This window comes from Rhinopithecus bieti, unplaced genomic scaffold (genome assembly GCF_001698545.2).
Source record: "Rhinopithecus bieti isolate Rb0 unplaced genomic scaffold, ASM169854v2 scaffold_29254, whole genome shotgun sequence".
In the NCBI taxonomy this organism is placed as follows: Eukaryota; Metazoa; Chordata; class Mammalia; order Primates; family Cercopithecidae; genus Rhinopithecus; species Rhinopithecus bieti.
The window spans coordinates 963,070-977,483 of record NW_016813033.1 but is presented as its reverse complement, the minus strand read 5'-3'; the positions used below and the strand labels follow the sequence as shown (position 1 = coordinate 977,483).

Sequence of the window (14,414 nt, the reverse complement as noted above, 5' to 3'; positions counted from 1 at the left end):
ATATTATTCTTTATATTAAAAAGTTTTATGAGGAACTAAGAGCATATAATTAAAATCAAAAAGCCCTGGTCTCATATTCAAGCTCCCCAATTTACTTATCACCTTTAGTCAAGTTTCATCTTCCCTCAAGTATCAGTTCCTCATCTGTACATGATAATAATATTTTCTGTCTCACTGAAATATCATGCTAGAGGATGTGAAGCCAACCAATCTATGACTATAAGGAAATTTAAGAGTTTCCTCAAAATTAGTAGTACTAGTATTGATATTTTTTTAAAAATTCATTGTACAAAGTGCTGACTAGTATAAAAAGACGGAAGTGGATGAATATTCTCATTATGTTGTGCTAAATAAGCTCATTTTAAATACTTACTTTTAAAGGTTGACTCCTTGATATATTTTACAGTATTAGATTATGACTAAAAACGATGGTGGCTTTCAAAGGTAACCACATTATTATTGAATTTGTTTTCTTCTTCCATTCAGAATCTAAAAAGTAACTTGTACTTCTATTTTGTATAGCCCAGATTTTAGTACAGTTTTGAATACCTGTTTAAACCGAGGTTTTAGTAGACTTCTAGACAATATGGCTGAGTTCTTTCGACCTACTGAACAGGACCTGCAACATGGTAACTCTATGAATAGGTAAGATGATGTATAAAAATGTTATACTAATGAATGCTCTAAAAAAATGGTGCTTTGCCTGTCTTTTTGTTCCAGATAACAACAAACCTAGTAAATTCGAGTGCCTCATTTTTTAACAAATTAAAAGCAGAAGCTCCTTCTTGGTTTCAGTATTAAAACTTGCAGTCTTCCAAAAACTTTGCCACTATATTGAAGTACTTAAGTTGTGAAATTACCTTTCTATAAGTTGAATTCCAATTATTGTTTTTTTTTTTTAACTCTTTAGAATACAAAACTCACAATGTATTTCAATTTTAATGCATTCTCTAATGTTATTCCATTACTGCAGGCCATTTTGGTCTGCATAATTCAATACTTTGGTCCTTATAATAACCGGGCATTGTTGGTGTAGATTCTCATTTGATGAATTAGCTCCTATAGTTCTACAAATACTTAAATATATTCATTCCAGTCCTTATTATAGAATTAGGAACATTTAGTTAGTGCAATTGTTAGTGATTTTAATCATAACTATTACTAAATCATGGACTTCTGTATGCCAGAAGGTATCTTACGGTTTTTTTATCTTTATTATCCCAACACAAGTATCTTTGGTCTCATATTAGAATTTACACTCTTTAAGGATTTCTATTTTGCCATTTTTTATATCAAACTCAGAATATAACGGGTACTAAATTAATGTTGACTGACCGTAAACTCATTCATTAAAATTTGAGACACATCCTTTGAAGTATCTTTAATTTTTTTTTTAATTGGGGACACAGTAATTGATAGGCAATATGTATGTGCAATATCCAATTTAATTCTTAAATGTATAGGGCCAGAAGTTATTTACCCAATTCTCTGAGACCCTTCTTTATTGTACAGAGAAGATTAATTTGACGTTGACAGTAAGCATTTGGAATGCTTACCGACATAAAGTTTGTTTTCTGAAGTAATTTAAATATCAATCTAAAGTCTTAAAAAAATGTTTAAGTTATACAAAAATAAATTTTGGCTCAAGACCAGTCCTATATACTGTATAAATCAAGGTGCTCCAATTAATAAAATTTCACTATAACCTGTATATAGCAAGATATTCGTTATTTCGCAAGTGGTGATACATAATTATAATAGTTATTTTAACATAAGCACATACGTGATTTTGTACACTGAAGAATTGTAAAAATTATACTACAACCACATCAGCCATGATTGTGTTTGTTTTCTGAACTATAGAATTCATTATCTACACTTTCATATACAACCTACATGTGCTACCTTGAATTGGAGTTTTATTCCTCAATTACATTTTAAGCCTCCTCTCAAAAGTCAAAGACTATCTTGTGCCATTTCATATCTCTTTACTCATACAAGGCACTCAGTAGATATTTTCTATATAAGTTTTTCTATTTCATTTCAATAATCAACTTCATGCTCCATGATTGAACGCTAGAAACGTTTCCATCAAGCCTATTGCCATCATTGTTTAATATGTTGTGAAAGTCTAGCCATCATAGTAAGTAAAGAAAAAACAAATGGCTAAGGCCTGTAATCCCAGCACCTTGGGAGGCTGAGACGGGCGGATTGCACTAGCCCAGGAGTTCAAGACCAGACTGGGAAACATAGGGAGAGACCCTATCTCTACAAAAAATATAAAAATCAGCTGGGCGTGTGGCACATGCCTGTGGTCCCAGCTAATTGGAAGGCTGAAGTGGGAGAATCACCTGAGCCCGGGAAGTCAAGGCTGCAATGAGTCGTGATGGTGCTGCTGCACTTCAGCCTGGAAGAACCCCCCGCCAAAAAAAAAAGACAGAAGTAAGGTTTTTAATTATTGGCAAAGACACAAAGTACATTATTTATGTGTATTATGATTAATAAGCCAGACCTCTGAAGAGAATCAACTGAAAAATGAAGTAAACTAATAAAAGCTTTGATGTTTTTATATGTATGTATATAAAAATATGCAACATATATGTATTATATGTATTACATATGCATATAATATAATGGATATTTAAAAGTCAAAAGTGCAAATGAAATCCAGAGGTATATTACAATAATAATGGCAGCTAATACTTTTTCCATGTGCTAGTTTGATGATAGGTATTTTTCAGAATGTATCTCATTGAATTCTTACAATAATCCTAGGAAATACGTGCTAGTATTCTTCATTTTCCAGGTGAGGAGACTAAGACACAGAAAAATTAAATAACTTCAGGTCAAGTGGTAAAGCCAGGTGTTCAATAATGTCTATCTGAGATAGATTTTAATTTTCTCCAAATTTTAATTATTCTCTAACACTATGATTAATTAAGGTTTAAGAATGTAAGGAGGGTTAAAACTAGAAAAGCTGTTTTGGTAATCCATAACATTAATAAGCTAATAAGATAAAAAAACATTATCTTCAGTGTTGCTGAAAAGACATTCAATAAAACAACATTTACTTTGAATAAAACCTCTTACTAGAAATAAAAAATACATTTTTATGTAATAAAATAATATTTGAGTCAGGTGTGATAGCTCACATCTGTAATCCCGATGCTTTTGGAGGCCAAGGCAGGAAGATTGCTTGAGGCTAGGAGTTCAAGACCAGCCTGTGGAACATAGCAAGACCCCTGTCTCTACAAAAATTTTAAAAACCATCAAGAGGATTGCTTGAGCCCCGGAGTTCAAGGCCACAGTGAGCTATGATCTTGCCACTGTACTCCAGTCTGAGTGACAGAACAAGACCCTGTCTCTTAAAAGTAAAAAATAAAAAAGAGTATTTGAAATCAAAAGCTAATATACTTAATAGTAAAACTAGAATGATTTCCATTAAGTTCAAAAACAGTATAAAGATGGTCACTATTGACAGATTATTCAGCATCATTCTATTATTCTATCTAATGGAGTAAGGCTAGGAGAAGACCAATGTTGAGATCCAATTAAGGAAAGCAACTGATTTTTTTCTATACTTGTATCTTGAAAATAGGTAACTTTTACTATTGGATAGTGAAAAAAGAAGGAAAATAGACAATTTACTGAGTGTTCTTACCATTTTAATAAACTGTTAGTTGACTGTTGGTTTTCTAAGTTAAACTCATGCTATCTTTGAAAATGATATCGGCCGGGCGCGGTGGCCCTAGCCTGTAATCCCAGCACTTTGGGAGGCCGAGAGGGGCGGATCACGAGGTCAGGAGATCGAGACGATCCTGGCTAACATGGTGAAACCCCGTCTCTACTAAAATAGAAAAAACTAGCCGGGCGACGTGGTGGGCGCCTGTAGTCCCAGCTACTAGGAAGGCTGAGGCAGGAGAATGGCGTGAACCCGGGAGGCAGAGCTTGCAGTGAGCTGAGATCCGGCCACTGCACTCCAGCCTGGGTGGCAGAGCGAGACTCCGTCTCAAAAAAATAAATAAATAAATAAAAATAAAATAAAAATGATATCAACTTTGAAAAGGGAGAAGAAAATGCTATTGTTACATGAAGGTGACAGACTTTATACTTAGAAACCCAAGAGAATCAACTAAAAAGTGTAAAATTAGCCTTCCAAAATTAATCTATAAATATAATCAAAATATTATCAAAATTCTATTGGAGATTAGAGGATGGTTGATTTTTTTCATCTTAAACCTGACAAATGATAATAAAGGTAATCTGGAGGAATAATGAAGTGAGAATGTTTAAGCAATTACTGGAAAAGAAGAGCAATTAATATGCTTTTCCTGTATAATATATAATATAAGGTATAATTATTAATGTTACTCATAAAATAATAGGTAAGTCAGTGAAATAGAATATAAAATCCATAAGTAGCCCTAAAATATGTAGGATGCTAGTAATGATTGTGGGCAAAATATACGTTGGTAACACAAATAACAATTAGTCATTTTACAATGACTAATAAAATTCAGGAGGTTTAAACCTTTATACTAAGTAAAATCAAATGAACTGATCGAAAACAGGTGAATCTTTATGTGACCTCAAGACGGAGAAGGTATTTCTAAGAATGAAACTAAAGAACTTTATATAAAATAAGGATAGGTTTGACTGTGTAATTTTTAAAACTTATAGATCAAACAAGCTTTTATAAGCTTTTAATCAATATTAAATGCAAATAATATATAGGAGGAAATGTTTGCTCTGTGTGTGTGTATATATATATATACACATATATATATAAAATACATGAGTGTAATGACGTTATATACAGAACTTTTGCACATCAATTAAGGGAGCAAACACCTAAGGAAAGACAAATTTTCTTTCTTAGAAAATATGCATCAAAGGCACAGATAATTCACAAAAGAGCAGATGGAAATGGCCAATTTGTTAATCTAAGATGTATTGAACACATGCTGTGAATCAGGCACTGTATTAGGTTTCTGTTCCCATGGATCTTACAGTCTAGTTGGGGAAATAGTAAATATAATCGTATAAACTATGAGAAGTATTATAAAGGAGAAGAACACTGAATATATAATAGAAAAATTTAAACAAAAGTGGACAGTCAAGCAGTTTTCCTGAGGAAATAATTTGAACTGAGAACTAAGATTGGAAGCGATTAAATATGACCCTAGACAGCAGTGGGGCAGTTGACATTCTGGGCAGAAGCCACACGGCAGCGATTTTGAAGCCACCTAAGTATGCTTTAAGACCTGTAAAGAGGCTGGCGTGGTAGCTGAACACATAGAACTAGAAAAAGAGTGGTGTCAGACAAAGCTGGAAAACATAGCACATACAGATATGGCTGTCATCTGAGAACACTGGAAGGCCGCTGGAGAGTTTTGAGCAGGAAAGTGATGTAATGGAATTTACATTGTATGATTTCTTTGACTGTTTGTGGAGAAGGAATTGGGGAAACAGGGATTGGGGCAAGACACAGCAGTGGATGAATGAAGACTTATTAATCAATTCAACAAGTATGTATTGGATGTCTGCTGTACACAAGACCCTTTACTATGTGTTGGGACAATACAGTGCATAAGATAGACCTGGTATGTAAACTCATGGAGCTTCCATGATAGTGAGGGGGAGACAGAGCAATCAAGTAATCAAAATCGTGATAGATTTTGAGAAGTGCTACAAAGGTACCATGAAAAAAATAATGCCTGCTTCCCTCAGGAATACATAAATCTTCCCACATCCTTTATTCTTTTTTAAGCATTGCCTCAAATCTCAGCATAGCACACTGGTTGTACACCCTAGCTTCGGCACTTGCATGATATTTAACAGGAAATTTCTAGTGCAGCCCTAGGTTGAAATGTATGAGATATCATATTTAATAAGACTAAATATACAAGCTCAACACAAAAATGAGTCTTGTTGTTTAAGTCATTATATCACATACCTACAGTGATACATACATGTATTCATTTATGCATCCAACAAATGTTGTGCTCTAACAAGTTAAAAAGTTGTTGCTGTAGTCCAGGCAAGAGATAATGCTCAGCTTGGAATCTGTTGGGCAATGGGAAGAATTCTTGGCGCTTCTTTATTTGGATATAGGCAAGAGAAAGAAGTGAAAAGGATTTTCAAAAGATTTTAAGATCATTAAAAGATTTCTTTTGAGAAATCTTTAGAATATCTGATTGGATATAGACAAGAGAAAGAAGTGCCAGGGATAATGCCTATATTTTCTGCTTCTAGAGCCTGATAGATAATTGTGTGGTTCACTGGAGTAAGGGGGAAATACCCAACATTGTTAGTAATTAACAGAAATGCATATTTAACCTGTAAGATATCATTTTCACCTATCAGATGTAGAAAGATTAAAGAAAAGGATAATGTTGGATGTTGAAAGAAGGCATAATGGAGCAGATACAGTCATACCCTTTGACCCAGTGATTTCATGTTTATACAAAAAGTTATTTAGATTAAGAAAATTTAGGCAAAAACTGAAATGCCCAACTCTAGGGAGCTCATGATATAAATTGTCACAGCTAGAGGACAGATTACTGTATAGTCATTAAAAAACAATCAAACACTTTAGAACTTTTAATAAGATGGAAAATACTCCTAACAATAAAATGCAAAACAGTATGCTTAGGAGGTTAGAGGTTTTTGGTAGACACAACAAAACAAAGACGTGTAAAAAAAAGCCAGAAGAAATTGGTCATGATGTCAATTAGAGTTGTTATTTCTAAGCGATAGAATTGTGGGTTTTTTTTTCCTTTTAATAGATTTCCAAAATATTCTTCAATGGCTATGTATTACTTTTATAATTAAGATGTTAAAGTCCTATGAGGTCATTTCAGAAAATAATCATAACTGTGATGATTTTTCAGTCTTTCCAGTGTCAGCCTGCCTTTAGCTAAGATAATTCCAATAGTAAACGGACAGATCCATTCAGTTTGCAGTGAAACGCCTAGTCATTTTGTTCAGGTAAGGAGAAAGCTTGGGAGTGTTATTAAAAGCAAATTGTATTCATGGTGGTGGTCATGTGTGTCTAAGATAAACTTAAATTCTCTGCTGAGATGTTTTTTCAAAAAAACACAGAACTTGGAACTACATGTAGAGTGTGGTAGAGTGTCCCATGAGAGTAATAATGGATCATAGCAAATGTGTAAGTTTGGAGTATCTTTCTCTGTGTTGTCGTCCAACACTGTGGGACTACATTTTACATCAGGTGTATTATAGTGGTCAGTTGAATTTATATAGCATGAATGTTTTGCATTAAGTTGTGCTAGTAAGAAGATTGAGCCTTGAGGCAGATCAAGGATCCCATTCTACACATTTTGAGGAAAACTAAAAAAAATTTTTGGAGAAGTAAGTCATTTTAGTGATTAATAAAATGTAACTGTTAATAGTGCATCAATAATATGCTCACTAAAAGTTCCATAAACAGTGGGTCATTTAAATGTTTTATCAGACAACCTGTAACTCCATCTTCTTTCTTCATTTCCATTTGGAATGCATTGAGTAATTCAGTAATTCATTGAGTCAGACAGATATTATAAACAAAATAACTGAATTTCTAAGTCATGTGCAAACTTGAAAACTGTGTTATAAGTTAAAAAATTGTTTGCAATACCAATTGCAAACTGCTTCAGTAATGTACAATGAGAAGAGACCCTGTGGCCTAAGAATAAAGCTGACGTCGTCTTAGTGTAACTTGTCTCAGATAATGTAGTATCCTCTCTGTAGACTTTTTACTCTTGAGAATGTGGAGAGCACTGAGACTAAGAGTTTGTTTCCTCCTTTCACTGTGGTGTCATCAGCCTGTCCTTCACATGCACATTTTCCTGCAGTGGACTCTTCAGTCTTCTCTTCTCTTTCTCACCCATAAGAGCTGGACACTCATATTGCAGAAGAAATAGTGAATAAGACTGATCTCATTTTACTGAATTTTAAGCTTCACATCTATATCAATATGAGAAAAAGGTCATAAATTGGGGCATTTAAACCTTACCTTTACCTTTGTCCTCTTCTGTAGAAGTCCCTGACTTGGCCAGTAGGCTGTTCATTTTGACAGATGAGTGGAAATGACAACCAAGCATAAAGCATCATCAGCCTTAATGCTTAAATTTTATGCAGTACACTTTAATTAAAATTGATATAATTGATAATAAAAACAAATGTTTCAGTATAGTAAAAACACCATTGATACTAATGTTTAGTAAAGTTTTTTAGTGTAACTGGATGTATATTAAATGTATATACTAGACCATTGATTGACAAGGCTATAACAATTATAGTTTAATTTTTTAGACTATAATTTATGAATTAAAATACCAAGTGGTCTTCTTAATGTATGCTCTACTATTTCCACTTATCTTTTTGTAAAGCCTTTCTTTGCCTTGATTAGAATGTTAATTTACATAAAATTAATCCTTTCAAATTACTGCTATTACTTCAACTACAATGGTGTGTAGGAGAGCCTATTGTGGGAATGCTGTAGAACAGGGATTGGCAAACTGTACAGGGCCAGATAGTACATACTTTATGCAACATACATTCTCTACAGAAACTATTCATATCTGCTCTAGCAGTGTGAAAACAGTCAGAAACATACATGAACAAAAGAGTGTGGCTGTTTCAACAAAACTTTATATACAAAAACAGGCAGCAGTGGATTTGGCCCACAGGCTGTACTTTGCTGACCCCTATGGTAGAAGATACTAGGATGGTAGTTGGTAAAGGTAGGGAGAATCAGAAAACAATCGAGAGAGGTATTTTTTCAAATTATTTTCAAATAGCTTTCAGATAACATAAGCAGATTGCTTTCAGATTAACATGAGGAAAGAGCTTTTATAATGTGAACCAACCCTGTGATACATAATTTTTATCTCAGACTACTGAAAACATCCTAGAAGCTGCATCAGGATACAGTATTTGAACAGATTGAAGTCTTTATTATAAAGCTGATATAAGCTAACTATGACCTATGAGCCAAATCCAGCCAAGCACCAGCTTTTGTAAGTTTTGTTGGGTGACAGCATGCCCATTGGTTTATGTGTTGTTTATGGCTGCTTTTGCACTACAATGGTAGTGTTTCTCAGACTTGTCCATATACCTCACATACAGTGTACCCAGATATACCACAGTCCTCCAGTGTTTAAATCATTTTTAGTGTATAAATTAAAGATAAGATCCTTAAGATTAGAGTTTTTTCATAACTCTAAACCAAAGCACTTTTATTATCAAGTATAATCTAAATTATGAAAAACAAGCAGATTGTTCTATAATATGGCTGATGGCTACTGTTAATAATTTGTTGTGCCAAAGTGAATGTGGACCTGTCTGCTACTGTTCATGCTGTTGAGCATTGGACGTGTCTGCTACTGTTCATGCTGTTGAGCATTCAGCCTGCATTTTCTAAGGCTGACTTAAAACTATTATTATTTTTTTTTTATCTACTGTAACTATTATGACAGCTTCTTTTGTATCATGTGTTTTACATGATTTGGCCTTCATTTGAAAGATTTTCTGTCTCTGTTCTTTTCTCATTAGCACAAGACAGTTAAAGTAATGTTACTTAAAGCCAATAAGAGCATAAATATAAACATGCCCTAAAATCAGGAATCAGGAACAATAGTAGGTTATATGTTTTATCTTCTTTTTTTTTTTTGAGACGGAGTCTCGCTCTGCCGCCCAGGCTGGAGTGCGGTGGCCCGATCTCAGCTCACTGCAAGCTCCGCCTCCTGGGTTTACCCCATTCTCCTGCCTCAGCCTCCCGAGTAGCTGGGACTACAGGCGCCCGCCACGTCGCCCAGCTAGTTTTTTGCATTTTTTAGTAGAGATGAGGTTTCACCGTGTTAGCCAGGATGGTCTCGATCTCCTGACCTCGTGATCCGCCCGTCTCGGCCTCCCAAAGTGCTGGGATTACAGGCTTGAGCCACCGCGCCCGGCCTTATCTTCTTAATAATCAAGAGCGTGCTTGAGTTTTCTTTACATTTTCACAGAAATCAAAACACAGAATTTCCCCTCAAATTCTTGGGCCCCTGAAAGCATGTCTGTAAATTCTGGTTTGAGAAACATTGATCTAAACCTGTTTCATTGAACACCTAGACTGAATACTTGAAACTAAATAACATCAAATTCTCTGACGAGATAATTTAACCATGAATTGATTGAGATTAGGACATGTCTAAACCTCACTTGGATTTTCCGATACTTAAGAAACAGAGATCACTAGGGCCAGGTTTCCTTCACATTTCAGAGGCTCTCAACCTTTTCTGTCATGGACCCTTTCACAGGCTGGTGAAGCCTATGGACCCCTTCTCAGAACAATATGTGTAAGTGCATACAGTAAAATACATAATTAAAGAAACCAATTATATATAGTTTTCAAAATTTCTTTTAAAATTAAGTTTATGATATAGCAGTATTGCTTCTTTATTCATGCATTAAATACCAAGATATAATGAGAGTTCTGATAACTTCCACAACTGTCATATGACATGAAAATGCCTGTGATTTCTATTGAAGACAAAGTCATACAACCTGCTAATATCATCACAGTTTTTTGCCTACATTCATAATTGAAAGATACCAGATTTTGGTTAGAAGTTAATAAAAATGAAGATGTAGTTTTTTCTTATCTTTACATTCGCAAATCCCTTGGGGTGTTAAGAACCCTTACACTATAGTGTGTATGTGGTTCATGTATGTGTGTATATGTAAAATATGCACTTGCTACCTATATTCATACCATATGTTAGATGTTCTAGAAAGTAATATGCCCTTAACCATGTTATGTCAGCTTCCAGCAAAAGTACCTTTACTCCTATAGTTATTTATTCAACAGATAGTTATCTAGCACTTGACATACACAAAAATTCATTTGAAGACTATTTGGGGTTTTTGTCCCTCAAAGTCACACTTGAACGCTTATGATACCATCATCCCTCATATAAGAACCTAAATAATAACTATCTTCTAGAATTTATTACAAGAAAAACTACTCATTTTCTTAAATGGTTTGCCTCTTGGCCTTTACCACAAAACTTAGAACTGAATTCATCGCTTGATTGCAGAAATGAATTCAAATTTTGTATACTTTTTGCAAACTATAATGTTACATTATCATCTTTGCTAGGATCTGTTGACAATGGAGCAAGTGAAAGACTTTGCTGCTAATGTGTATGAAGCTTTTAGTACCCCTCAGCAACTGGAGAAATGATTTTTCCTTCAAGAAAATCTACAGTGGGGATTCATTTACTTTTTGAAATACACTGGGTAAATCACCTATACTTAGAGTAACAGTTTGTTATCAAAATGTCTGATAAAATATATTCTTAATAAAAGTCTTCATTTCATAATGAAATCAATTTATTTGGCATCTTAATATATTTTTTTAGATTCATCAACAGACCAGTTTTTGTGGGCACATATATGTACACATGTGCAAATATCAGAATTGTTAATGATTTGTTACACATGGACATTCGTTCCAAACTGACTAAAAATCAATGTAGATATTTTATATACATATATATATGAATATGAAATTCAGTGTACTTTGCCATATTAATACTGAGGAAAAAATCTGTTGGAGATGTAGGTCTAGGAATGTGTGAAGTTTGGGAAAATATGCTATTTAATTATAATGTTCCCTAGACTGCTGTAAACAGAAGTTAATCTGACTTTTCTCCAGCTTCCCTTCCAAATAATAAATTATTTGTCTCAAATATACCTTGATGGAGGACTTTTTTATTCTTATGGAAGTAGTAAATTTCAACAACTATGATGAACTATTTTTCCTTTGCTATTTCTTCACTATATTTTTTAAGGTTTTATTAGCAAGCCTTAGAAAGTTACATACTGATTTAGAGACTAAAATTGTGTTGATGCTGTTTACTCACCTAATTACATAGTTTTAATCCTTTGTATGTACTTACATAATTTTAAAAACTTACTTTGTATTGATTTTGAATACAGTGAAAATCTTACTGCAATAAACTATTTTAGTAAAATATTGTTTTGTTGAGTTAATATTTTTCAGCTATTAATTTACTTATCCCATAGCATTTTTGTTATTATTTCGGAAGAGAGAGCATGCTAGTTTAAGTTTCATTTTAATTGGTCGTGTCGTGTACTTGGTGCTTTTTTGTTGTTGTTAACTTGTTCATTTAGTAAAAAGCAAATAGCTTTACTTTCTGGAAAAGAAATAATTCATTGTCTCTAGTAATACATCTGTAATTCTTCATTTAGAAGGGTAATTAGGGCAAAAGTAAATCATTATGTATCATTAGTATGTTGACATATATTTTCAGTAACATTGTTTTATGTTCCTCCAACATAACATGTAGCTGAACAGTAGAAGGTAGAAAATAAATGAATGACGTCTCTTCTAAGGCCAGCTAGGCCTGCAGCTGACTGCTAGGGAGTTTGTGTCTAGAATGTTTTTAAAAATAGGTAGCAGAGCCATAGCCCTCAACATAGACCTCTGAGCCCACTGGCATTGTCTCTGAGCAGAAGATGGCTGTGCCACTCACATATGCTAATCTTGGCAAATCTACCAAGCATGTCTTCACCAAGGGATATGGATTTGGCTTAATAAAACCTGATTTGAAAACAAAATCTGAGAATGGATTGGAATTTACAAGCTCAGGCTCAGCCAACACTTAGACCACCAAAGTTACAGGCAGTCTGGAAGCCATGTACAGATAGAGCGAATATGGCCTGACATTTACAAGGAAATGGAACACTGACAACACTCTAGGCACCGAGATTACTATGGGAGATCAGTTAACATGTGGACTGAAGCTGACCCTCCATTCATCCTTCTCCCCTAACACTGGGGGGAAAATGCTAAAATCAAGACAGGATGCAAGCGGGAGGACATTAACCTGGGCTGCGACGTGGATTTGGACGTTGCTGGGCCTTCAGTCCGAGGCGCTCTAAGTGCTGGGTTATGAGGGTTGGCTGGACGGCTACCAGGTGAATTTTGAGACCACAAAGTCCTGAGTGACCCAGAGCAACTTTGCGGTTGGCCACAATACTGAACTCTAGCTTCACACTAATGTGAATGACAGGACAGTTTGGCAAGTCCAATTACCAGAAGGTGAACAAGAAGTTGGAGACTGCTGTCAGTTTCTCTGGGACAGCAGGAAACAGTAACACTCACTTCGGAATAGCAGCCAAGTACCAGATCGACCCTAAAGCCCACTTCTCCACTAAAGTGAACAACTCCAGCCTGATAGGTTTAGGATACACTCAAAGCCTAAAGCCAGGTATCAAACCGACACTGTCAGCTCCCCTGGGTGGCAAGAACATCTATGCTGGTGGCCACAAACTTGGTCTAGGACTGGAATTTCAAGCATAAATGAATGCTGTAGAATTGTTTAAACCATTTTGCAGCATAGCTGCCTTCAGAATTTAGTGTATATTTTAATGTATGGGTTGCAAGTATTGCTAAATGTCATGTTGGACCTCCAGGTTAAAGATGATTCAGCTTTAAGATGTTACCCTTTCAGAGGTACAGAAGAAACCCAGTTCCAAAAAGGTCCTTTCAGTGGTAGATTTGGGGAACTTGGTGGCCCCTGTAGAGATGCCAGGTTTCTTTTTTATCTAGAAATGGCTGCAAGTGGAAGCTGATAATATATAGGCACCTTGTAAATTCATATTGAGTAAATGAATGAAATTGGGATTTCCTGAGAATTGAACCTGGTTTCCTAACCATAATTGATGAGAGGCTCGTTGCGTGATGGTGTGTACAAACTTACCTGAAAGGGACCTTTTTAAGACGTCTTCATGACTTGTTCACATCCCAGTTCTTCATTACCTCTTTTACACAAAAAGATCTACAGGGTGTGGTCACTGTTTCTTTTGTGCTGTTTTGGGGTAGAGAGGGTGGATGTGATGAAACCAATAATTCAGGACTTAATTCCTTCCTGAGTTGTGTTTTTTTTTTGTCCTTGCATCAGAGTATAAAGCAGCTTCCAGGAGCTCCAGCTATAAGCTTGGAAGAGTCTGTATAACTGTAATCACAGGTGACAGCACTCAGAATCTAAATTGGGCTTATGTGGTATTCTCACCACTCTATTTATTTTTTAGCAGTTTAATGGATACATTTTAGAGTCTTCCATTTTGTGTGGAATTAGATCCTCTTCTTCAAATGCTGTAATTAAAAAAATAAATCTTGAGCAAAATATTGAAAACTTAAAAAAAAAAAAAAGTCTGTTCATATCCTTTGCCCACTTTTTGATGGGGTTGTTTTTTTCTTGTATATTTGTTTGAGTTCTTTGTAGATTCTGGATATTAGCCCTTTGTCAGATGAGTAGATTGCAAAAATTTTCTCCCATTCTGTAGGTTGCCTGTTCACTCTGATGGTAGTTTCTTTTGCTGTGCAGAAGCTCTTAGTT

At 34.8% G+C, this 14,414-nt stretch overlaps 1 protein-coding gene and 1 pseudogene across 2 annotated transcripts in view; both read left to right on the top strand.

Annotated features, from left to right (window-relative positions):
- PEX3 (peroxisomal biogenesis factor 3) overlaps positions 1–12,027 on the top strand; it is a 42,061-nt gene extending 30,034 nt beyond the window's left edge. Inside the window, exons 10-12 of the mRNA XM_017847615.1 lie at positions 523–645; positions 6,894–6,990; positions 11,147–12,027. Coding sequence (XP_017703104.1) covers positions 523–645; positions 6,894–6,990; positions 11,147–11,230 — 304 coding nt within the window. The 3' untranslated portion in view covers positions 11,231–12,027. The remainder of the gene's footprint in view (positions 1–522; positions 646–6,893; positions 6,991–11,146) is intronic.
- Positions 12,028–12,521: 494 nt separating this feature from the next.
- Positions 12,522–13,696, top strand: LOC108512371 (voltage-dependent anion-selective channel protein 1 pseudogene; annotated as a pseudogene). The gene has a single exon (XR_001880577.1). The product of XR_001880577.1 is annotated as a voltage-dependent anion-selective channel protein 1 pseudogene (transcript).
- The last annotated feature ends 718 nt before the right edge of the window (positions 13,697–14,414 follow it).